A 24,971-nucleotide genomic window follows, 5' to 3' on the forward strand; every position below is an offset into this window, starting at 1 on the left:
TGGATGTGTGGAAGGGCCCTGGGTTACCTGACTCCACACTGCCATATAACCCAGTTCAAAGATTTTATATAGGTATATTATTATTGTTATTATTTTTATAGACGTATAGATATTATAGGCATATAGATATTATTATAGACACAAATATTATTATTAAAGACATGTAGGTATTATTATAGATGTTAATTATTTTGTATCAAAATTATTGCATGAATTAATATAAAACTGATAAAAAATAGAAGGAGCACAGGGCTAAATTATCTTTCAAGCAAAAACAGGCAACAGATGTATGAATATTATTACAGACCTATAGATAAAATTATTATTATAGATATTATATAGCTGTTATTATAGATGCATACATATTATTATACATACATACTTACATATATAAGACATATATATTATACATATAGGTATTATTATTAAAGATGTATAAATATTATTGGCAGACAGATATTATTATAGGCATATGGATATTATTATAGACATATAGATATTAAGGAGCTCCCAGTGGTGCAGCGGGTTAAACCGCTGAGCTGTTGAGCTTGTTGACCGAAAGGTTGCAGGTTCGAATCTGGGGAGCGGCGTGAGCTTCCGCTGTTAGCCCCAGCTTCTGCCAACCTAGCAGTTAAAAAACATACAAATGTGAGTAGATCAATAGGTTACCTTCCAGTGGGAAGGCAACAGCGCTTCATGCAGTCATGCCGGCCACATGACCTTGGAGGTGTCTACGGACAACGCTGGCTCTTTGGCTTAGAAATGGAGATGAGCACCACACCTGAGTCGGACATGACTGGACTTAATGTCAGGGGGAAACCTTTACCTAACTATAGATATTATTATAGGCATATAGACATAATTATTAGACATACCGATATTATTAGAGACATGTAGATATTGTTGTTATAGACATATAGATATAGAATCAGAGTTGGAAGAGACCTCATGGACCATCCAGTCCAACCCCCTGCCAAGAATCAGGAATATTGCATTCAAATCACCCCTGACAGATGGCCATCCAGCCTCTGTTTAAAAGCTTCCAAAGAAGGAGCCTCCACCACACTCTGGGGCAGAGAATTCCACTGCTGAACGGCTTTCACAGTCAGGAAGTTCTTCCTCATGTTCAGATGGAATCTCCTCTCTTGTAGTTGGAAGTCATTGTTCCGCCTCCTAATCTCCAAGGAAGCAGAAAACAAGCTTGCTCCCTCCTCCCTGTGGCTTCCTCTCACATATTTATACATGGCTATCATATCTCCTCTCAGCCTTCTCTTCTTCAGGCTAAACATGCCCAGCTCCTTTAGCCGCTCCTCATAGGGCTTGTTCTCCAGACCCTTGATCATTTTAGTCGCCCTCCTCTGGACACATTCCAGCTTGTCAATATCTCTCTTCAATTGTGGTGCCCAGAATTGGACACAATATTCCAGGTGTGGTCTAACCAAAGCGGAATAGAGGGAGAGCATGACTTCCCTAGATCTAGACACTATGCTCCTATTGATGCAGGCCAAAATCCCATTGGCTTTTTTTGCCACCACATCACATTGTTGGCTCATGTTTAACTTGTTGTCCACGAGGACTCCCAAGATCTTTTTCACACGTACTGCTCTCAAGCCAGGCATTGTCCCCCATTCTGTATCTTTGCATTTCGTTTTTTCTGCCTAAGACATGTAGATATTGTCGTTATAGACTATAGATATTATTGTGATAGATGTATAGATATTATTATTGTAGATATATTATAGCCCAGGGTAGCTATAGAGTAGAAATGGATGGCCATCTTTCGGGAGTGTTTTGATTGCGCCTTGCTGGACAGCCTTTCCTAACTCACAAAGCGTGCATTTCCTGTTTTTGTCCTTTCTTTGAATACTGGACATCTTTCCCAGAATTCCTTCCCATAGCTCAGTATGGGTGAGCTTTCTGGGAGTTGAAGTATGTAGATATATGTGTGTGTGCATATAGGTGTGCACATGAACACACACATCCCTCCCATGTGAGTTCCCAGCAGCCCAGCGGAGGTATCTCCATGTTGTATAGTCATTTAGCTTTGTGGGGGGTTTAAGTTCTTTCCAGTTAATTTTTTTTTTTGCGTGAAGGACATAGATTGCTTTGGTTGGTTGTCTTGTGTCCAAATTTGGTGTCAATTCATCCAGTGGTTTTTGAGTTCTGTTAATCCCACAAACGAACATTACGTTTTTATTTTTATATTTTATATATTATTTTCTTACCCACGCTTCCTTACCCACCTCCCAGCCCATCCCAAGGGCGCCTGCCTACCTGCCTGGCCTCTGCAGACCCCGGCAGAGCCTCTGGAGCCATGCAGGCAGCAGCAGGCCAGGGAGGTAGGCCTTCCCTGCTGCACATCAGGCTGACACACTTCCGGGGTCCCTGGCTCCACTGGACGTATATATTTTATATTAATATTTTCAAAAACCCACAAAACAGCGAGCCTGTTAAAAGCAAACCGTGAAGTAGCATGGAACATTGTAATAATAGTTAAAAGGGACACAAAGGACACACTTCCTCAATAATAATGATGATAATAATCACCACCACCACCACTGATTGCTGCTGAGTACGTGTCCTTTTTTACTGCAGCATTGTATTGTTTTATATAGTTTTGAGCTTTTAGTCTTAAAAGATTTACAGTTTTATTGTATAAGTCTTGCAACCAGCAACCCATAACTTAGCTGACAACTTCACCAATATGTCTCTATGGAGGAAGAGACTAATTTCCCCCCAAACGACAAGCCTCCTTTGCTCTAAATCAGGGGTCCTCAAACTAAGGGCCGGATGCGGCCCTCCAAGGTCATTTACCCAGCCCTCACTCAGGGTCAATCTAAGTCTGAAATGACTTGAAAGCACACAACAACAGTCCTATCTCATCAGCCAAAAGCAGGCTCACACTTCCCATTGAAATACTAGTAAGCTTATATTTATTACAATTATTCATTTTAATTATTGTATTGTTTTAAAGTGTTTTTTGCACTACAAATAAGCTACGTGCAGTGTGCATAGGAATTCATTCATTTTTTTTTTCAAATTATAATCAGGCCCTCCAACAGTTTGAGAGACTGTGACCTGGCCCTCTGTTTAAAAAGTCTGTGGACCCCTGCTCTAAATGGTGCAAATGGGATGGCTTCATTGTGCAGCGGGGTGCTTGCAACTGAAAATAGGGAATCTACAACTTCAAACATGTATGGATGGAGCTTCCACGGAGGAAGCTACTCCAGGAGGATCCCTTGTTTTTTTAACAGACAACTGCTCACAGTTTTCTTTCAGGAAATAACTTTTATTGAGGTGGAGGGAGCCAGAGGGTTTGTTTAGTCCTTCTTGGCTGCAGCTTTCCTCATGGCAGCCAGGACGTTGCTGAGCTCTTCACGCTTCCTCTTGGCCCGGATGTGGGTCCCCACCTGCAAGAAGGGAAAGCAGAAGGGGTGAGAATGAATGAACGAAGAAGGGCTACAGAGGAGAGCTAAAGATTCTGGGAAAGAACACCGTTGAATGGGGGCCTCCCTCCCCACGTTGCCTTTCGATCCTGTCTTTCCTCCAAAGAATGGGAGATAAAGACCTTGGATTCCACCCTATTATTATAGGTAGTAAGAAATCTTAATAGAACAATAGAAATAAGAAATAATAATTGGAGATGATGGGAACCATGAGGAGAAGCAGGTAAGAAATCATAATAATAATTATTATTATTATTAGCAGCTTAATTGGAGATGATGGAACCACAAGAAGAGGCAGGTAAGAAATAATAATACTAATAATATATTTATTTATACCCCACTTTATCTCCCCTGAAGTGGGCTCGAAGCAGTTATAATAATCATCATAATTTGAGATTTAAGGGAACCACAAGAAGCTGGTAAGCAAAAATAACAACAATAAATGATTTCAAGTAATAATAATTGGAGATGATTGGAACTATGAGGAAGGGTGAATGACAAATAATATGGGATTAATAATAATAAATGGAGAATGATGGGAACTATGAGGAAGGGCTGGTAAGACATAATATGGACAATAATTGGAGATGATGGGAACGATGAGGAAGGATAGGTAAGACAATAAATTGGAGATGATGGGGACTATGAGGAGAGACTGGTTACAAATAATAATAATAATAGTTGGAGGTGATGGAAACCATGAGACCCACACCGAATCCTACATGTGGTCCATCCCGTCCTGCAGGAAGAACACAATCCGAGCCCCCCCCCCCCCCCCCCGGCAGAACCATCCTCTTCCTTCGGAAACCTCCTGAGAAGGAGACTCACCCTTTTCTTGATGAATTTCAGGGCCCTCTTGTCCTTGGAGACTTTGAGCAGTTCCATGGCCCGCCTCTCGTAAGGAGCAAAGCCGCACACTTCCCGGATCATGTCCCGGACAAATTTGGTGTGCTTGGTCAGGCGCTAGGCAGGAAAGAAAGAAAAGGGGGTTTCGGTTAGTCCTCTCTCTTTAAAAGCAGATTTGATACAAACCAGATGGACTTTCCCTGGCCTTCCTGCTCATTACAAATGTTGTTCCTGGTTTGAAAGTGTTATTTCCTGTTTAATTCTTCAGAGAAGGAAGGAGGAACCAGCCCTAAATGGCTTTGTGACTATTGTGCGAGGAACACAATCATACAAATTTCACCACTCCCAAAAATGGAGTGCGTCTATTATGAGATGAAATATGGTATGTTTTTAAATGTGATTTTATAGCTGTATTTAACTATATTATGCTCTGCCTCAAACTGAAAGGAGCAGAGGGTAATAATAATAATAATAATAATAGTTATATACTATGTAACAAAATTTCATTTTTTTCTGTTCCTGGTTTGAAAGTGTTATTTCCTGTTTAATTGTGTGGTCCTTACTTTGAAATTAGTTATTCTACTTCAGAAATTTCATTTTTATGGCTGCGACACAGTAGGTTGAAACTCTATGATGAGATTATTCATTGAAATACTACTGCTAACATGTGCTGCAGGATGTCCTTCCCACAAACACAAACTTTTTTCAGTTTAATAAACTTTGTCCATGTTTCTATGATAGAACCAACTGGGAAATAACATTTATAACTAAGGAACAAAAACCGCATTACATATAAAAATATACTAATAATATAACAATATTCGCTGTGTCCCCATGCCTCTCGTTATCACAGCTGAAGTATTTAAGTTTCCCTGGAAATGACACTTAACCAGAAAATAAACACTAGCATGAAGCTTGTAATAGAAGCCTTACCCCAAAAATAAGTCCCAATTAAGACGGACATATTTAGTATGTCCAATGTAACACAGGGACGTATTAAATTGTATAATGGGTTGTTACGAGTTTTCCAGGCTGTATGGCCATGTTCCAGAAGCGTTCTCTCCTAATGTTTTGCCCACATCTATGGCAAGCATCCTCAGAGGTTGTGAGGTCTGTTGGAAACTAGGCAAGTGGGGTTTATATCTCTGTGGATCCCTGCCCATCCTGGCTGTTGAAAGAAGCCAGAGGGGGTTTGGCAGAGTGGGTTAAGGTGGTGGTTAATGCCTCCTTACAGAAGGACAGAATTCCAGCCAGCCTAAAACAGGCGGTTATAATAATAATAATAACACTTTATTTATACCCCGCTACCATCTCCCCAAGGGACTCGGTGCGGCTTACATGAGGCCGAGCCCAAATACAACAATACAAGCAATAATAACAATACAAGCAATTAAAATAAAACATGGGCAATAAAATAATGCAACATTAACAATAAGACCAACATTAACAATAAAACCACACAATTAAAACTGTGGGAAGGCCAAATGTAAAATTAAAAATGAAAATAATGCTGGAACATGGGCGAAAAAGTGATGGGGAATTTGTGGAAAACATACAAGCAGACCTAAAAAATGTAAAGTGATTTGGAGAACAAAGTGCTATGGAATCATTATTCCATAGCATTATAAAACCGCTGTTGATAAAAACCACCACTGGACCCCACTCAATTAGTAAAGTATTGGCCAGTGGTGCCCCGCCTGTAGAACTCGCTTCCTACAGAAATAAGATTGGCTCCATCCCTCCAGTCATTTAGGAAAAAATTGAAGTCGTGGTTCTGTGACCAGGCTTTTGGACAACTGACATACATAGCACTTTGGACATGAAATTGGATATGGAATTGACTGGAATGATGATATGGCTATTAATACTGTTTTTACTGTTTTAATGAACGTTTTACTTATTGTTTTAATTGTTCTTATATTGCTGTGTTATATGTAGTGGCATCGAATTGCTGCTAAATGTAAGCCGTCCCGAGTCCCCCTTCGAGGGCTGAGAAGGAACGGGATAGAAATATCGGGAATAAAATACATCAATAAATAATTAATAAATAAATAGAGTGACATTCAAACAGGAAATACTGTAAAGAGACATGCTTTGAGTTCTTAAACAGGCTAATTTGCTAGTAGATTATCCTTCTCTTTTCCTAAAGAAATATATTTCCTTCACCCCCTACTCACCCCACGGCGACGGCAGTGGCGGGGCTTGGAAACATTCTTGGTCACCTTGTGGCCCTTGCTGAGGCCCACGGCCATTGGGTAGCGGATCGCCATGGCTGAGGGAGAAAGGAGAGCCTCTTTTAATTGCATTGGAAGTTTGTATCCACCCACCACCAATGTCATTCTTTACATTTTTTGTCTTTGAATAAATTTACATTGTTATGATGTTGCTAGCTATTGATCTGAAGTCCCTACAGAGAGAAAGGCAAGACATAAATATCATTATAATAATATTATTATAATGTAATAGAATATAATACTACTAATAATAAAATTGTATATTAAATATTACTAATAATATTCCATTATAGTGGTATAGTACAATACAGTAATATAGAATAATATTTTGCTATGCTAATAATTATAATATATCGTATGTACATATATTGATCAAAATATTGTAATATAATATAAAACTATAAATAATTCAATATAATAATATAATTTTATAGTTTATATTACATGTAATACTACTAATAATATTGCAGTTTAGTGGTGTAGTAAAATCTGGGAATAAATAATACTAATACTGTGCTATGCTAGTAATATAATATATTGTATGTATGTATCACTTGTAAGCCACTCTGAGTCCTCTTCGCGGTGAGAAGGGCAGAATATAAATGTCGTACATAAATAAATAAGTGATTTAAGATACTCCAAGGGCCATCACTGCCAGCACACTCTTCCCCAGTAATTTGTTCTTTATTCATTCAGTCGCTTCTGACTCTTTGTAACCTCATGGTCCAGACCACGCCAGAGGTCCCTGTTGGCCGTCACCACCAGCAGCTCCTTGAGTCAAGCCAGTCACTTCAATACCATCCATCCATCTTGCTCTTGGTTGGCCCCTCTTTCTTCTTCTTTACATTTTCCCAGCATCGTTGTCTTCTCTACGCTTTCCTGTTTTCTCATGATGTGGCAATAGTACTTCATTTTTGCCTCTAATATCCTTCCCTCCCATGAGCAGTCGGGCAGTCCCCAATAATAATAATAATTAGTAGTAGTAAGTTAAAAGAGACTCCAAGGGTAATTTATGTAAGGACGCTCTTGCCCAGGAGCAAGCCATCAGAACAAATGCAATTAAGGCCAAGATCGAGAAATCAGTGGATGGCCCAAAATACAGACTGTGCAAGGAAGCTGATGAAACCATGGCTCATATCCTCAGCTGTTGCAAGAAAATCGCAATAATAATAATAATATAATGTATTTAAAAGAGGCCTGGGTCATAAATGCCAGGACCTCCTTCCCCAATAATAATTTAATAATAGTAATAGAATGAAAGGCACCCCAAGATCCATCAATGCCTGGACCCTCTTCCCCAACAACATAGAACTGCAAAGACTCTGGCACAAGCCAGTAATGGTGGTCCCAGTGGTGATTGGCCTGCACTTTATAATAATAATAATAATAATAGATTTAATAATAACAATAAAAATAACAAAAATAATAGAATGAGGAGAGAGCCCAAGGGCTATCAATGCCAGGACCTTCTTCCCAATAATAATAGTAATAATACATAATATATTTAATAATAATAATATAGAAATAAAAGAGACTGCAAGGGCCGCCGATAATAATAATAAAATAGAATAGGAATTTGGAGGAAAGTTCTGAGAGTGCCTTGGACTGCGAGAAGATCCAACCAGTCCATGCTTCAAGAAATAAAGCCCGACTTCTCATTGGAGGGAAGGATACTAGAGACAAAGTTGAAGTACTTTGGCCACATCATGAGGAGACAGTAAAGCCTAGAGAAGACAATTATGCTGGGGAAAGTGGAAGGCAAAAGGAAGAGGGGCCGACCAAGGGCAAGATGGATGGATGGCCGACAGGGAGCTCTGGCGTGGGCTGGTCCATGAAGTCTCGAAGAGTCGAAAATGACTAAACGAATGATCAACAAAGAATAGGAATACGTTTTATTGATTAGCTTATTGGCTGTATCAAAATAAAATAGAACTAAGTAACAGCTGGACATGTTTAGCCTGCAGAAAAGAAAGCTGAGAGGAGACATGATGAGGGCCAGGGATCAAGGTGTGAGGGGAAGTCCTGGGGAGGAGGAAGCAGGCTTCCTTTTTTGCTGCCCTGGAGATTAGGACATAATGGAACAATGGCTTCAAACAGGAAAGAAAGGAGATTCCACCTGAACATGAGGAAGAACTTCCATATTTAAAGAGAGCTGTTCAGCAGTGGAACTCTCTGCCCCAGAATGTGGCAAAGGCTCCTTCTTTGGAGGCTTTTAAGCAGAGGCTGGATGGCCATCAGGCAGGGGAACTTCGAATGCGATTTTCCTGCTGCTTGGCAGAATGGGTTTGGACTGGATGGCCCACCATAGAATCACAGAGTTGGAAGAGACCTCATGGGCCATCCAGTCCAACCCCCTGCCAAGGAGCAGGAATATTGCATTCAAAGCACCCTCGACAGATGGCCATCCAGGCTCTGTTTAAAAGCTTCCAAAGAAGGAGCCTCCACCACACTCCGGGGCAGAGAGTTCCACTGCTGAACAGCTCTCACAGTCAGAAAGTTCTTCCTCATGTTCTGATGGAATCTCCTTTCTTGTAATTTGAAGCAATTGTTCCGCGTCCTAGTCTTCAGGGCAGAAAAAAAGTGGCAGTAAAGAACAAGCTGTGACTTCCTCTCACATATTTATACATGGCTATCATATCTCCTCTCAGCCTTCTCTTCTTCAGGCTAAACATGCCCATCTCTTTAAGCCGCTCCTCATAGGGCTTGTTCTCCAGAGCCTTGATCATTTTAGTCGCCCTCCTCAGGACACATTTCCAGCTTGTCTATATCTCTCTTCATTTGTTGTGCCCAGAATGGGACACAATATTCCAGGTGTGGTCTAACCAAGGCAGAATAGAGGGGTAGCATGACTTCCCTGGATCTAGACACCAGGTCTCTTCCAACTCTAGGATTCTAGGAACAGAATCAAAAGACTATCTTCCCCAGTAATAGTACTGATAGTAACAATCCTATGGGTCCTACAGCGTGGCCGGGCAGAAACAGGACCATCTCCCAAAAGCCAACCAATCCCTGCTTTTCTTTTTGGGAGGTTCTGGGGGTCGTAGTCTCCCTCAGAATGAGCGGCGAGGCAATTAGGATTGGTTGCCTTCTCCCGCCTTGGCCTAAGAGCGAGTGTCCACACGGGCCCGTTTCACGGCGCTGAAGCGCTTCGAGGCCGGTCTCTCCCTCGAGAGGGGCCTTTGCTGCATCTCCCCGGGCCCTGGGACGGAGGCTAAGCCGCCTCCCGAGCGAGGATGGCAGCCGATTCCGTTTCCCCCCCTCCGCAGGACTCACCTTCTATCACCGTGCAATGGAGGTCCGCGCCGGAAGAGACAGGAGGCTGCGCGCGCAACTCCAGAACCAGTTGCTCCGCCTAGGGACGACAACGACGACGCTCTCACCGCTTTCAGTCACAGATAAACCGGAAGTAGCATCACAAAACCGGAAGCGGCAGTCCCAAAACGGAAGCAGAAACCTCAAACTGGAAGCCACTTGTCCCCAAAAATGGCTGCCGCGTCTCCCGTGCCTCGGTCGGAGTTGAAGCTGGTGCGGCTGCTGACCCGTTGCGAAGCGCTGGCGGCGGAGCGGCGCCACCCGGAGGAAGAATGGCGGCTGGAGAAGGTCCGCCGGGTTGAGTTGGTCCGGCGGTTGCTATGGGAGCGGTTGCTATGGGAGCGAGAGGGAACGAGGCGCATGCGCACATGGCACCCTCGAATCAGACACGGTGCGCATGCGCACATTACCCTCCTAAGTTGAATGTCAGTAAGGGGAGAAGCAATAATTATAAGGGGAGGCTGATAAGAAATAATAATAATACCAATTTTTTTGTCGTGTCAGGAGTGACTCCTGGTGTGAGAGAATTGGCCGTCAGCAAGGACGTTGCCCAGGGGACGCCTGGATGATTTTGATGTTTTTATCATCCTTGTGGGAGGCTTCTCTCATGTCCCCACATGAGGAGCTGGAGCTGATAGAGGGAGCTCATCCGCCTCTCCCCGGATTCGAACCTGCGACCTTCAGTCCTGCCGGCACAGGGGTTTAACCCACTGCGCCACCGGGGGCTCCAACAATACCAATAATAATATGAGATTAGTAATAAATGGAGATTCCTCAGGGATTGGGGCGACCAATACGATATTGTCATAGCATCATAGAATTGGAAAAGACCTGGTGGGCCATCCAGTCCAAGCCCATTCTGCCACGAAGCAGGAAAACCGTGTTCAAAACACCCCCAACGTATGGCCATCCAGCCGCCGTTTAAAAGCCTCCAGAGAAGGAGCCTCCATCACACTCTGGGGCAGAGAGTTCCACTGCTGAACAGCTCTCACAGTCAGGAAGTTCTTCCTCATGTTCCTTCTTTCCTATAGATTGACGCCATTATTCCACTGCGTCCTAGTCTCCAGGGCAAGCTTGCTCCCTCCTCCCATGTTACTAACAGGAGTGTGACGCAGGGAGCATACAACGCCCTTGTTGTACCAGCTCCACTGGCTGCCGATTTGCTACCGGGCTCAATTCAAGGTGCTGGCGTTGGCCTATAAAGCCCTAAACGGTTCCGGCCCAAGATACCTATCTGACCGCATCTCGGCCTACGAGCCCACCAGGACTTTGAGATTGTCCGGGGAGGCCCTGCTCTCGATCCCGCCTGCCTCACAGGCACGCCTGGCGGGGACGAGAGACAGGGCCTTCTCGGTGGTGGCTCCTCGGCTGTGGAACACCCTTCCTGTGGACATCAGACTGGCTCCTTCCCTGATGATATTCCGCAAGAAATTAAAGACTTGGCTGTTCAAGAAGGCGTTCGAACAAGAAGTGCAATAATTGGTAATGACGACAGGAATGGAACAATGGAAAATGATACTGGATTGTGGTTAAATGATGACACGACGTGAATGGCTTTTTGTATTATTGATATTGTTGATGTTTTTGATGATGATGTTTTTGGTTATTGCTAGATTGATATTTTAGATTGTGTCTTGAATTTTGAACCTTGTTCTTTCTATGTTGTACACCGCTGTGAGTCGCCCCCGGGCTGAGAACAGTGGTATATAAGCAAAGTAAATAAAATAAATAAATAAATAAATATGACTTCCCCTCACATCTAGATCCCTGGCCCTGATCATGTCTCCTCTCAGCCTTCTAACTTGCAGGCTAAACATTCCCAGCTCTTTCAGCCACTCTTCATAGGGCTTGTTCTCCAGACCCTATATCCTTTGAGTCGCCCTCTGGATGCATTCCACCTTAGAGTCAACCTCTCCCTTCAATCTACGACTCTCGATCCCATCCTAACAAATGCGGAGGATCTGATTGATGCAGTTGAAGTGGTCGGATCCTTAGGGGCAAGTGACCATGTGCTTCTGCAGTTTGAAGTACAAAGAAAGGCCAAAACCAAGACAAATTAAACCTGCATTTTGGATTTCAGGAGAGCTGACTTCCAAAAAATGAAGGAAATACTGAGCAGCATTCTTTGGACTCAGATACTAAAAGACAAAGGAAGTAACGGATGGATGGGAGTTTTTCAAGAGTGAAATACTCAAGGCGCAATTGCAAACAGTGCCAACAAAGAGAAAAAACAGGACAAGTGCAAAGAAGCCAGAATGGATGTCCAAAGAACTTCTAAAAGAGATAGGCACAAGAAGTGGAAAAAGGGAGAAATCACCAAAGAAGAATTCAAACAAATAGCCAACTCCTGTAGGGAAAAGGTTCCCAAGACTAAAGCACAAAATGAGCTCAAGTTTGCCAAGGGCATTAAAAATAATAAAACGGGCTTCTTATGTCAGTAGAAAAAGGAACAACAAAGAGGCGATAGGGCCTCTTCGAGGAGAAGATGGGACCATGTATAAATATGTGAGAGGAAGTCATAGGGAGGAGGGAGCGAACTTGTTTTCTGCTGCCCTGGAGACCAGGACGCAGAACAATGGCTTCAAACTACAAGAAAGGAGATTCCATCTGAACTTCCTAACTGTGATGGGAACCATGAGATCCACACCGAATCCTAAGAGTGGCAAGGGACCCCCAAAGGCCATCTGGAGATTAATTATTGCTTTTGTTATTGTTATTGGACATGATGGGAACCATGAGCAGAGGCAGTTTAGAAATAAAAATAATCATCATCATCGTAATAATCGTAATAATAATAGAATAATAATAATAATAAAGGATGATGAGAGCCATGAGGAAGGGCGGGTAACAAATAATGAGAGGCAGGTTAATAATAATAATAATAATAATAATAATAATAATAATAATAGATTATTAATAATAATTAGAGATGATGAGAATCATGGGGAGAGGCGGGTAATAATAATACTAATATTAGAAGATCAGTAATAAAAATAATAGGAGATGATAAGTATTCTGGAGAGAGCCAGATCAGAAACAACAACAACAATAATAATAATAATAGGAAATGAGGGGAACCATGAGGAGAGGCTGGTAAGAAGAAATAATAATAGTAATAATCCTTCTAAGGTTCTGGAACATTTCCTTCCACAATCCCATAATAATGCTGGGAGGGGAAGCATGCTTTTCCCATGGCAATTCCCATCCGTAGGGTCAGGGAAACCTTGGCTCAGGGCCTTTTTTCTTTTTTCCTCAGTACGTTGCTGCCCTGGAGGAAATGCTCCTTGCGTTGAAGAATCACTCCAGGTGAGTCTTTTCAAACATGGTCAGATCTTAGGGGGAAGACAGCTCTTTTTGGGACTGCAACACCCAGAATCCCTCAACTGCCATGATTATTGGGGCATGCAGAGAGCCTCCTATTTGTTAGCTACACATTGTACCCCACCTCGAGCCATAAGGAGAGCCAAATAATATTGTTCTGTCTCCTAAGCTTACTAATAATAATAATTCTGCCTCTTCTGTGAGCTCTAAGCAACATCCATGGCTCTCTTCTTCCTTCCTTCTACTGATAACCCTATCAGGTTGCTCAGGCTCAGAGAGAGGGAGAAGTTGGCTCAATAGATCTTTTACATCTGCTATCATCCCTTTTCTGGGCTGCCTTTTTTAGCTGAATTGTGTGGTCTCTTGGTCCCCCAACTCTTTCCCTTTCATGAGGATTGGGGAATGGAAGGCATACCCTTGGCTCCGTTTTCAGTGAATGTTGATGTTCCCCTTGCAGCAAACCCGCGCCAGAGGTGCTGAATGAATATTCCCGCAAGGTGGACTTCCTGAAAGGGCTGCTGGAGGCAGAAAAGCTGGTAAGGCCCTCCCACCCGTCCATAGGTCTCTGTGGGGTCTCTTCCTTTGGAGCAAACTCCAGCATTGATTGCCAAAGGGAGTCTAATAAAATACAATAGAATAATAGGCTAACCTTATTGTCATTGTACAACAGGGACCTGTTGTAAGCCAGCCTGTTCAGCCTGTGATTGTGTCTGATGTTCATGATGGGAATGGGTATGATGTTGCTGATGGTGGGCCTGGGCCTTTTGGCAGTGGGGGTGAGGGTTTGCCTGGGCCTGAGTTAAGCTCAGATGAGAGGCTGGAGCTGTCTCTGGAAGATTCACAAGGTTATATTCCTGGGAGAGGCCCTTCACAGTCTTTCTCAGAGGAACTGTCTGAAGATGATTTGTCAGGTCCAGAAGTTAATGTGAGTCAAGTTAATGAGAGCTTAGATAGAAAGCAAGCCTTTTGTAAACAGAGACAAGAGTACTCAGGCACAAAGATCTGTTCGTTTACAGGACAAGAGAGATAAGCAACTCTTATCTGGGTGTAAGGTCAAGAGAAATGCTTTCCTTTCAGTTTTGAGATCTGGAAAAGCTTTATATTGATTTGCTTCAGTTGGGTCAACATTGCAATTTCATGACAGTCTTGCTTTCAAGTGTTCTTAGTTTCATGTACCAAGTTTTTGCCAAGCTCCTGATTTGTGTTATCGGGTGTTTCATGCTGCCTTGTTTCATGGATTCTTGTGCCTTATTTCATGGATTTTTGTCACTTGTTTTGCCTTGAAGATCATTGATTATCTTTTGTTTTGAAACTTTACTGCTTTGCCTTCATATATTCTTCAATAAACTGCTTACTGATTTTACCAAGCTGGTGTGGTGTTAAAGATCAGAGAGTTTCCTGCTCTGGGCTACAACAATGCCATCCTCAATACACATTATATATGTAGAATTACAAAACAAAACACCCATCCTTCCACATTCTCATTGCTGTTACACAACCCCGTAATGCCAGTGTATTAATGACTCGATGGATAAATGATCAGATAGATGGGTTGGTGGATAAATAGGTAGATGGTAGAGAAAGACACAGGTGAAGTGATAGATAAAAAAAATATATTGGTGGATGGATGGATGGATGGGGAGGGAGGTAGATAGATAGATAGATAGATAGATAGGGACACAGGTGAATAGAGAGATAGAGAAATGTATTTGTGGATGGATAGAGAGATAGAGAAATGTATTTGTGGATGGATAGAGAAAGACAGAGGTGAAGAGATAGAGAAATACAGAGAAAAATATATTGACGAATGAATGTTCAGATAGATGGGTTGGTGGATAGATAAAGAGGTATATGATAGTGTAAGACAGGTGAAGAGAGAGAGAAAGAAATGTATTGGTGGTGGGGTAGTAGTAGTAGTGGTAGTAGTAATAACAACAATAATAATATGTTTTATTTCTTGCCCACCTCTCCTCACAGCTCGACAACATTGCTAAAACACACATCAGTCTAAAAAAATATTTACACATATTAAGACATAATTACAAACAATACATATTAAAATACACTAAACAATGATTAAGCATATGGTATAAGTTTAAAATTCTTCATTAAAACTGGGTAATAATAATAATCAGATGGGTTGGTGGATAAATAGGTATTTATTTATTTATTTATTTATTGTGTCAAAAGTGAATTGAGAATACAGTTATATATATTTATTTTTTGTCGTGTCAGGAGCGACTTGAGAAACTGCAAGTCACTTCTGGTGTGAGAGAATTGGCCGTCTGCAAGGACGTTGCCCAGGGGATGCCCAGATGATTTTGATGTTTTTATCATCCTTGTGGGAGGCTTCTCTCATGTCCCCACATGAGGAGCTGATAGATAGATGATAGAGATTATACAGATGATAGATAAATATGTAGATGATAGAGAAAGACACAGATTAGTAGATCGAGAGATGGAGAAGAGAAATGTATTGGTGAATGGGTGGATAAATGGATGAATGGAGAGATAGATAGATAGATAAATAGATAGATAGATAGATAGATAGATAGATAGATAGATAGATAGAGAAATGTAATGGGGAGATAGAGAAATACAAAGGTTAATAGATACAGAGAGAGAAGATAAATGTATTGAATGGATGGATGTGTAGGTAGATAGGTAGAAAGAAAGTGAAAGACACAGTTGAAGAGACAGAGAGAGAAAAGAGAAATGTATTGGTTGGTGAATGGGTGGAGGAGGGTAAAGAGATTTTGAAAGACAGGTGTAGGTGTGTCTGTGTGTACACGTATATATGGTTGATGACGAGCACCAAAAAATGAAGAAACATCAGAATAGGAACATTTATTTATTTCAAATATTTGTACCCCGCCCTTCTCTACCCTTAAGGGGGATTCAGGGCAGCTTACAGCCGGCAACAATTCGATGCCCCCCATATACAACAGTTACATAATAAGTAAAACTTTAAAATTAGATTAACAATCATTTAAAATAGTTCAAATTGAATTAGTTGGCATGTCAAGTTCGAGTTCTACAATCAACAACTTAATCTGAAGCCTGTCCATAGTCCATTTTCCATAGCATTGTCGTCATTTTTATTGTCAGCCTGCTATCTGAATGCCTGGTCCCATAGCCACGTCGTCAATATTTTCCTGAAGGAAAGGAGGGAAGCCGTTGGCCTAATTTTGCTGGGGAGCAAGTTCCACAGGGGGGGGGGGTGCCACCACCAAGGAGGCCTTGTCCCTTGTCCCCACCAAGCGCGTTTGCGATGAAGGTGGAATCAAGAGCAGGGCCTCCCCAGAAGATCGTAAGTTTTGAGGTGGGACGTAGGGGGAGATATGTTTGGACAAATAAGCTGGGCCAGAACATGACATAGGTATTCAGAAACACTGTCAAAAGCAAAGTTAAAACCCAGTGTTGAATATGATAGTTAAAATGGTATTAAACATTAATATACTAAGATGACAATGGTAAATCTATATAAATAAAAATGTAATGTTCTTTTGTGGGATTAGCATAACTCAAAAACTACTACACGAATTGAGACCAAATTTGGACACAAGACACCTCTAAGGCCAACAAGTGACCACCACTCATAAAAACACTGAAAAACACATCAGAAGAGACTTAAAGAGCAAAAAAAAACCCCCAACATTACAACGCATGCACAAAACCATACATATATATGCAAACACACATATATATACATATACACAAATATATATATACACACAAAACACATATAAACAGACTGGGCCACAGCAATGTGTGGCAGGGGACAGCTAGTATTATTATTATTATTAACTTTATTTATGCCCCGCAAAATCTCCTGTAGGACTCAATGCGGCTTACAAAGGCCAAGGCCGACAACAATCAACGACATACAATACACAATAAACTCAAAAGCAAATAATAAACATCAAGCAAAACAATAAAACAGTAAAACAATGACACCGTGACATAAAAGCCTGGCCAAATGTAATGGACAAAAATTAAAATGCTGAACTTGACAGGTAATATGTAGAAGTATATGGAGGTAGGTGCAATGTGCAGATAATCTTGAGTCTCTAGTAAAGTGCAATTGGGCTTAAAACCAGGAGTTCCTATTCTGGAAAGGCACACTGGAACAGCCAGGCTCTTCCTAAAGGCAGCCAACGTTGGGGCTGAAATAAATATTAAAACCTTCTACTGAAATAAATATTAAAACCTTCTAAGACTGTGAGATACAGAAGAGAAATTTATTGGTGAATGGATGGATAGATGGAGAGGTGGATCAATAAGGAGATGATAGAGGAACGCAGAAAGAAATGGTTAAGTAAGAAGGTAGATAGAAAAAGAGAGAATTGTGTATCATACAACAGAATTCAGTGCCATCCCCAAAGCACATTCTATATGTACAAATGCAAAACAAAACCACCTGTCCTTCCACCTTCTCTCTCTCTCTCCCAGTCGTCCTCCTCGGAGAAGGCACTAGCCAACCAGTTCCTGGCCCCTGGGCGCAACCCAACTACGGCTAAGGAGCGTGTCCCGGCCACCAAGACGGTTCACCTACAGGCCAAGGCCCGCTACACTGGCGAGATGCGGAGCGAGCTGTTTGGTACCGTATGTCCCCTTGCCCCTGCCGCCTCCTCTGAGTATCACTCGCTCTATAACCCTCCATTGCTTCTTTGTCCTAGCTCTGGCTCCCCCTCTCTCTCTGCATTCATCCTGTCTCTGTGTTCTTTCCATCATGGAGGGACTTTCTGTTGGAGAATTAAGACTCTCACGTGCTTTTCTCACTCTCTGATTTTATGGCCCCTGATCCCATTTGAATGGCGTATGTGACTCAGGGCCACACTTCCTCTCCTTTGAAGTAGAGAGTTTAAAAAGTGGTTGATTCCTTTGTTCTCCACCAGTGTGTGTTAAACCGCCAACCTGTTAGTATGCTTGTTTTGCATGACGGGCACCACAACTGAAGAGAGATATTGACAAGCTGGAAAGTGTCCAGAGGAGGGCAACTAAAATGATCAAAGGTCTGGAGAACAAGCCCTATGAGGAGCAGCTTAAAGAGTTGGGCATGTTTAGCCTGAAGAAGAGAAGGCTGAGAGGAGACATGATAGCCATGCATAAATATGCGAGGGGAAGTCATAGGGAGGAGGGAGCAAGCTTGTTTTCTGCTTCCTTGGAGACTAGGACGCGGAACAATGGCTTCAAACTACAAGAAAGGAGATTCCATCTGAACGTTAGGAAGAACTTCCTGACTGGGAAAGCCATTCAGCAGTGGAACTCTCTGCCCCGGAGTGTGGTGGAGGCTCCTTCTTTGGAAGCTTTTAAACAGAGGCTGGATGGCCATCTGTCAGGGATGCTTTGAATGCGATTTTCCTTCTTCTTGGCAGGGGATTGGACTGGATGGCCCATGAGGTCTCTTCCAACTCCATGATTCTGTTCTAAAGAGCATGCTGAACTCACCAACGATGGAATTGAACCAAACTTCCCACACAGAATTCCCATGTCTTGAAGGGACTTTCTGGCGCGAGCCTCCTTCTAGCCTCGTGCACCATGCTGCCATGCACTGATCACGCCTGCTCCCCCCTCCCCTCAAAAACAGCCCTCCTCTTGGCTGAGAGGCCAGCCAATCATAGCGCAAGGAGTGCATTTGATGGGAAGATTCGCTGTCTGTTTCCAAAGAGGAAGAGAAGCACAAGCGGAGAGATCTTCAGCCTTCTCTGCCAAAGGTGTTCCTAAGACCATCAGAAATATATGTTTTCTGATGGTCTTTGGCGACCCCTCTGATACCCCTCATGACCCCCCCACAGGGATCCTGAGCTCCCCAAGTTGAGAAACACTGTTCTAAAGTGATATTTCCAGTTTAATTATACTGCCCTTATTTAGCGGTTGCTTCTCACTAGTGAGGAAAGGCATTCTGTGTAGCCGCAATGCCATTTGCCAGCCGAGCCTATGAACCGAGTCTTGCTGGCTTTTCCCTTCCTCATCATCCTAATATTGGGGAAATGGTTCTGGAAATGTTGGGTCTCTTGCCTCAGCTTCCACCAGCTTGCCTTCATGTCCCTCTCCTTTTTATTACCAGCTGTCTTGCCTTTTTTTCTGAGTCGGGGACTTCTCTCTCTGCATCTCAGACCTCTTTGTTTTCTGGCTTGTCCACTGGATAAAAAGCAAACTGATTTCCCCCCCACTTTTTTCCCTCTTCCCAGGCTTGGAAGACGCGAAGCTGAGGAAACGCACGTAAGTACCCGAAGGCCTATTGGGAAGGGATGGGGGATGTTTGACCTGGGTTCAGAAGGATGGCAGAATCAACAAAAGGGATTCTCTGCCACCATTTCGAGGATTTACATCTAAAGCACTTCTGGGATGTGGGCATGCTCGTTCATATGCTTAGACCGCTCAGAGGGTGCTTTGATTGTGATTTTTCCTGGATGGCTTTTCTAGTTTCTATTATTATTATTATTATTATTATTATTATTATTATTATTGGAGCCCCTGGTTGCGCAGCATGTTTAACCACTGAGCTGCTGAACTTGCTGACTGAAAGGTTGGCGGTTTGAATCCAGCGTGCAGGGTGAGCTCCTGCTCTTAGCCCCAGCTTCTGCCAACCTAGCAGTTCGAAAATATGCATATGTTAATAGATCAGTAGGTACTACTCAGGCGGGAAGGTCATAGCGCTCCATGCAGTCATTACCTTGGAGATGTCTACGGACAATGTTGACTCTTTGGCTTAGAAATGGAGATGAGCACCACCACCCCAGAGTCAGACATGACTAGATTTAAGGTCAGGGGAAAACCTTTACTTTTTAATTGTTGTTGTTGTTGTTGTGGAGGCAGGAGCTTGTCTGTGTAAGTGGACTCCCCAGCCACACACACACATACATATTTTCACTTTTATTATGTGTATAGGTTTGCATTATTATTATTATTATTATTATTACAAAGACTGGGTGGCCATCATTTGGGTGCTTTGATTGTGCTTTCCCTGCATGAAGGCAAAAGGGGGTCAGACCAGGTGGCCCCTCGGTTTTCTTCCAACTCTATGATTTGATGATTCTATAATAATAATAATAATAATAATAATAATAATAATAATAATAATATGTTTTAGAAAACAGAGGCTGAGTGGTCATCTGTTGGGGATGCTTTGATTGTGCTTTCCCTGCATGAAGGCAAAAGGGGGTCAGACTGGATGGCCTCAGGGGTATCTGCGATTTATTATTATTATTTGAAACACAACAAGAGGAGTTCACAGCAGACAAGATCATTCTGCTGGCTGTTGTATTGGATCACACATCAGACACTTCCCAAGTGCCTAGGACTGTGTGATGTATCAGCGAATAATGCATGCAGATCCCAGTAAGGTGGCCTTTTGCAGTTGGCAGATGGTAATTTTGTCAGCGTCGATTGTATTTAAGTGCAGGCCAAGGTCTTTAGGCACTGCAACCAGTGTGCCGATCCCCACTGGGACCACCTTTACTGGCTTGTGCCAGAGTCTTTGCAGTTCAATCTTTAAATCCTTGTATCGTGTCAGCTTTTCCAGTTGTTTCTCCTCAATCCTGCTGTCGCCTGGGATTGCAACATCAATAATAATAATATTGATGTTGCACCAATAATAATAATAATAATAATAATTATTATTATTATTATTATTATTATTATTACAAAGGCTGAGTGGCCATCATTTGGGGGTGCTTTGATGAAATAAACTCGTTAACACGGAAATATCCTGTCTCTAGTGACTATTTGGGACTTTGGATACTAGAGATCTTTACCAGCAGTCTGGCAGATGGGAAACAGGATCTGGGTAATTGCACCACTCCTAGATATAAGGAGTTAACTTAGCCGATCGGGACCCCGTCCAGGTACCAATTGTATACCACCATCTTGGACTTGTCCTTGTGAATGACTAGTGAGTGAAGGGGCCAGGATGGGAAATGCACCTGGAGGCCCATGTTGACTTGCGGGATGATGGGAGATGCAAACCCGCCATTCCAGAGGCCGTCTCTGTCTCTTTCTCCACAGGGGGACTCTTCTCCCCGATGAGAAGCAGTCGGCATCTGAGCTGGACGCAGTGCTCCAGCACCACCACAGCTTGCAGGAGAAGCTGGCAGAGGAGATGCTGCACCTGGCACGCAACCTCAAGAACAACACCCTGGTGGCCCAGAACGTCATCAAGCAGGACAACCAGGTGGGTCAGTCAGGCGGGTTTGCCACCATCGGAATCCAGGGATCGGGCATTAGCTCTTTCCAAAAGGAGACATTGGAGGCTTAATGTGGGATTGCAGTGCAATAACTATGCCGTGTGAATCATGTCCCAAGCAGAGGAATCCAAACAGTGAGGTCTTAATAAGGAAAGGTGGATAATACATTAATTATTATTATTACTATTATTACCATACGTATTGTTGTTATTCCAGTATATTATTATCACATTATTACAATGTACTCTTGTATTATTACCACACTAATTACTGTAATTGTGGCATATTATTATTATTGTATTACAGTTTACTGTATTATTATTATTATCACCATACATATTGTTTTTATGGTATATTATTATTACTATCACCATATTATTACGGTATACTGTACTATTATTACTATTACTATTATTACCATACATATTATTATTACAGTATATTATTATTACAATCACCATATTATTACAATGTACTGTACTATTATTCCTATTACTCTTATTACCATACATATTATTACTACAGTATTTTATTATTATTATCATCATCATCATATTATTACAGTATACTGTATTATTATTACTATCATTACTATCACATTATTATGGTATTATTACCATACAAATTATTGTTATTTTGCTTTATTATTATCATATTACTGTATACTGTATTATTATTATTACCATACATATTATTGTTATTATGGTGTATTTATTTATTTCTGGAATTTTTATGCCACCTTTCTCCTGGCAAACCCAAGGCAGCTCACAACATGTTAAAAATATACAGTGTGACATAAAACCATTAGCTAAACCAAACAATAAGAGTTACATGAGTGCTTCATGGCCTCAAAGTTTTAACATGAAATTCAATTAAAATCCATCTTATTATTTTTATCATATTAAAGTTATGGTATACTGTATTATTACTATCATTATTATCATCCTATTATTACTGCATATTGTAATATTATTATTATTATTGCCCTACAAATTATTGTGATTGCAGTATATTATTATCATTACTATCATAGTATTATGGTATACTGTATTATTGTTCCTATTATTATTACCATACATATTATTGTTATTACAGTATATTATTATTATCATATTAGTATTATTACTACTGTGTACTAACGGCGCTCCATGCAGTCATGCCGGCCACATGACCTTGGAGTTGACCATCATGAGGAATGTGACGCTGCAGCTCAAAAAGCTGATGCGATCCTAAGCTGCTTGTATTATTATTATTGTTATTTTATTATGATTATGATTGTGTTATTATTTAGCATAGTATTTATATCGTCATCATTGTCATTATATTAATCTTATATCACAAGCTGGCCATGAGGTGTCTGGTGCTGCAGTAGAAAAGGCCAATTCAATCCTAAGCTGCATCAATTATTTCTATTATTATTTAGTATAATATTAATATTATTATATTAATATTATTATTAGCATAAACTGACTATGAGACAGATGTGTGATGCCGCAGTGGAAAAGGCCAATTATGTGATCCTAGGCTGCATCAATTATTTAGTATAGTATTTATGTTATGATTATAATGGTATTATTATTATTATCACAAGTTGACCATCACAAAGATCATCAGTAGGATTCTGACATTTAGTTCAAAGGAAGTTATGTCCCCTTCTGTTCTGTTCTTCACCTGTAATAACAGTGCATCATCATCATCATCATCATCATCATTATTATTATTATTATTATTATTATATTGTTTTTATGTTGTTATATAGCAGGCAGGGGCAAACTTTGGCTCTCCAGGTGTTTTGGACTTCAACTCCCACAATTCCTAACAGCCTACTGGCTGTTAGGAATTGTGGGAGTTGAAGTCCAAAACACCTGGAGAGCCAACATTTGCCCCTGCCTGTTACATAGGATAGTATAGTATTTCTATTATTATTCCCATGCTCCCATCCGATGTCCCTATGGAATGGTGGCCAAGTTCGAGTCCTTTAGGCCTGAGCTAGAGAGGGCTATGTTTGGAGAGGGGGTGATTCTGGGAGTTGTAGTCCAAAGGCCAATGGGACGTTGCTCAAATTGCCTGACACTCGCCCCGTTTGTCCCAGACTCTGTCCCATTCGCTGCGCCTGGCCGACCAGAACTTTGAGAAGCTGAAGGACGAGTCGGAGCGCCTGGAGCAGCATGCCAAGAAGTCCGTCAACTGGCTCCTGTGGCTGATGCTCATCGTGGTCTGCTTCATCTTCATCAGCATGATCCTCTTCATCCGCATCTTCCCCAAGCTTAGATGACCGGCAGTGGACCACTTCTTTCTCCTTCTGGGTGAGGCAGCCGCTTCACACAGGCCACCTAAAGACCAGGAAGGCGAGGCTATATTATTATTATTATGACAACGAACGGACAATTTTCATTTGGGTCAGTGACCAGCATTCAAGCAAACAATAGAACATGAATAATAATAAATAATAAATTTTATTTATACCTCGCCCACTCTCCCTGAAGGGACTCGAGGTGGCTTACAGCAATCCACAAATACAGAAAATAATACATAATAGACAACAGTAAACAAGAACGTTTAGTACAATTAAAATAACACAAGTACAGTAGAATCTCGCTTATCCATAGCCATGTGTTGTGTGTCAGGAAGGCTAATAGTCGGATGGCATGAGGTAGAGATCATGATATGGGTGTCCAAATGGGTTCCTAATAGCAGTTGGTCTTCGGCTGGCAGCACAAGTGCAGGATCTGGGTTGAGAGCTTCCTCATGCTCCTGAGAGCAGCCGGGTTCTGGTCTGTGGGTGGGGATTAGATATAAACAAATAGAAGCTTTACCACAGTTTCTAAATCAAAATAAACCCTGCAGTATAATAAAGTGTAACAAGTAATAGTATCTTTACTTCTGTTCAAAAGATCAAACAGGGCAACAATATATACAGCAGTCTCTCTGAATTCACACAGAGAACAGAGGGAATAAACAGTCCTTTAAACAGTCTTTAAATATGCATCATGTCTTAGAAATAATCAGGCTTCAGAGAGTTGGCAGACATTTCCTTTCTGACTGTTTCCAGTCAGCACTCGCTTCACCCTCCAGGGTGAAAGTGGCAGTTAAAACCGTTTGTCCCAGCAGCAAGTCAGAGACAGTAGCCAATCAGAACTCTGGCTCCTGGCACGCTCAGCCAATCAGCTGCTGACACATGCCTCTCCAGTCAAGCCACCACATTATGGTGTCTTTTTACAAATCTTCACACAGTCCTTCTCCATGAATTCACTGGTTTTGATGCAGATGTTCTCAACTTTGCTGACAGGAAGGGTGATTAAGACATCGCTGCCTCCTGCTAAGGGGTTGCCATTGGCGGAGATGCTGAAGACAGGTTAATGGGAGGTGGGGGTCTTGAAATTCAAGCTGGGGGTGAATCCTGGGCTGACCCCCGGGTGGTGGCCGCAGTGCTGCACCCTTTGGACAGCACCGGAGTGGTCAGCTTGCCTTTGCTGGCCTTTCGGTCCCGTCTGGAGGAGGGTGGCTGTGGGGGACTTCCGCATCGACCACTGAAGAAAAACATCCTTTGTCATAATTTTTTTCCAAATTTAAAAAGCATTACAAGAGTTCTGTTCACAATAAGTCACATCTTAGGGCACTTC

General features: G+C 41.9%; 2 protein-coding genes across 2 annotated transcripts; one reads left to right on the plus strand and one right to left on the minus strand.

Annotated features, from left to right (window-relative positions):
• Window positions 1-3,268: 3,268 nt before the first annotated feature.
• On the minus strand, window positions 3,269-9,898 carry RPL36 (ribosomal protein L36). The gene is made up of 4 exons (XM_060784867.2): window positions 9,800-9,898; window positions 6,470-6,564; window positions 4,275-4,409; window positions 3,269-3,410 (listed from the first exon to the last, which is right to left on the minus strand). The coding sequence occupies exons 2-4, from the start codon at window positions 6,560-6,562 to the stop codon at window positions 3,321-3,323; spliced, it is 318 nt and encodes a 105-aa protein (XP_060640850.1). The 5' UTR covers window positions 6,563-6,564; window positions 9,800-9,898; the 3' UTR covers window positions 3,269-3,320.
• An 88-nt stretch (window positions 9,899-9,986) lies between these two features.
• Window positions 9,987-23,818, plus strand: USE1 (unconventional SNARE in the ER 1). The gene is made up of 7 exons (XM_060784866.2): window positions 9,987-10,126; window positions 13,095-13,144; window positions 13,617-13,695; window positions 17,612-17,759; window positions 19,354-19,384; window positions 21,170-21,335; window positions 23,441-23,818. The coding sequence occupies exons 1-7, from the start codon at window positions 10,010-10,012 to the stop codon at window positions 23,621-23,623; spliced, it is 774 nt and encodes a 257-aa protein (XP_060640849.2). The 5' UTR covers window positions 9,987-10,009; the 3' UTR covers window positions 23,624-23,818.
• The last annotated feature ends 1,153 nt before the right edge of the window (window positions 23,819-24,971 follow it).

Source organism: Anolis sagrei, chromosome X (genome assembly GCF_037176765.1).
Source record: "Anolis sagrei isolate rAnoSag1 chromosome X, rAnoSag1.mat, whole genome shotgun sequence".
NCBI classification, from domain to species: Eukaryota; Metazoa; Chordata; class Lepidosauria; order Squamata; family Dactyloidae; genus Anolis; species Anolis sagrei.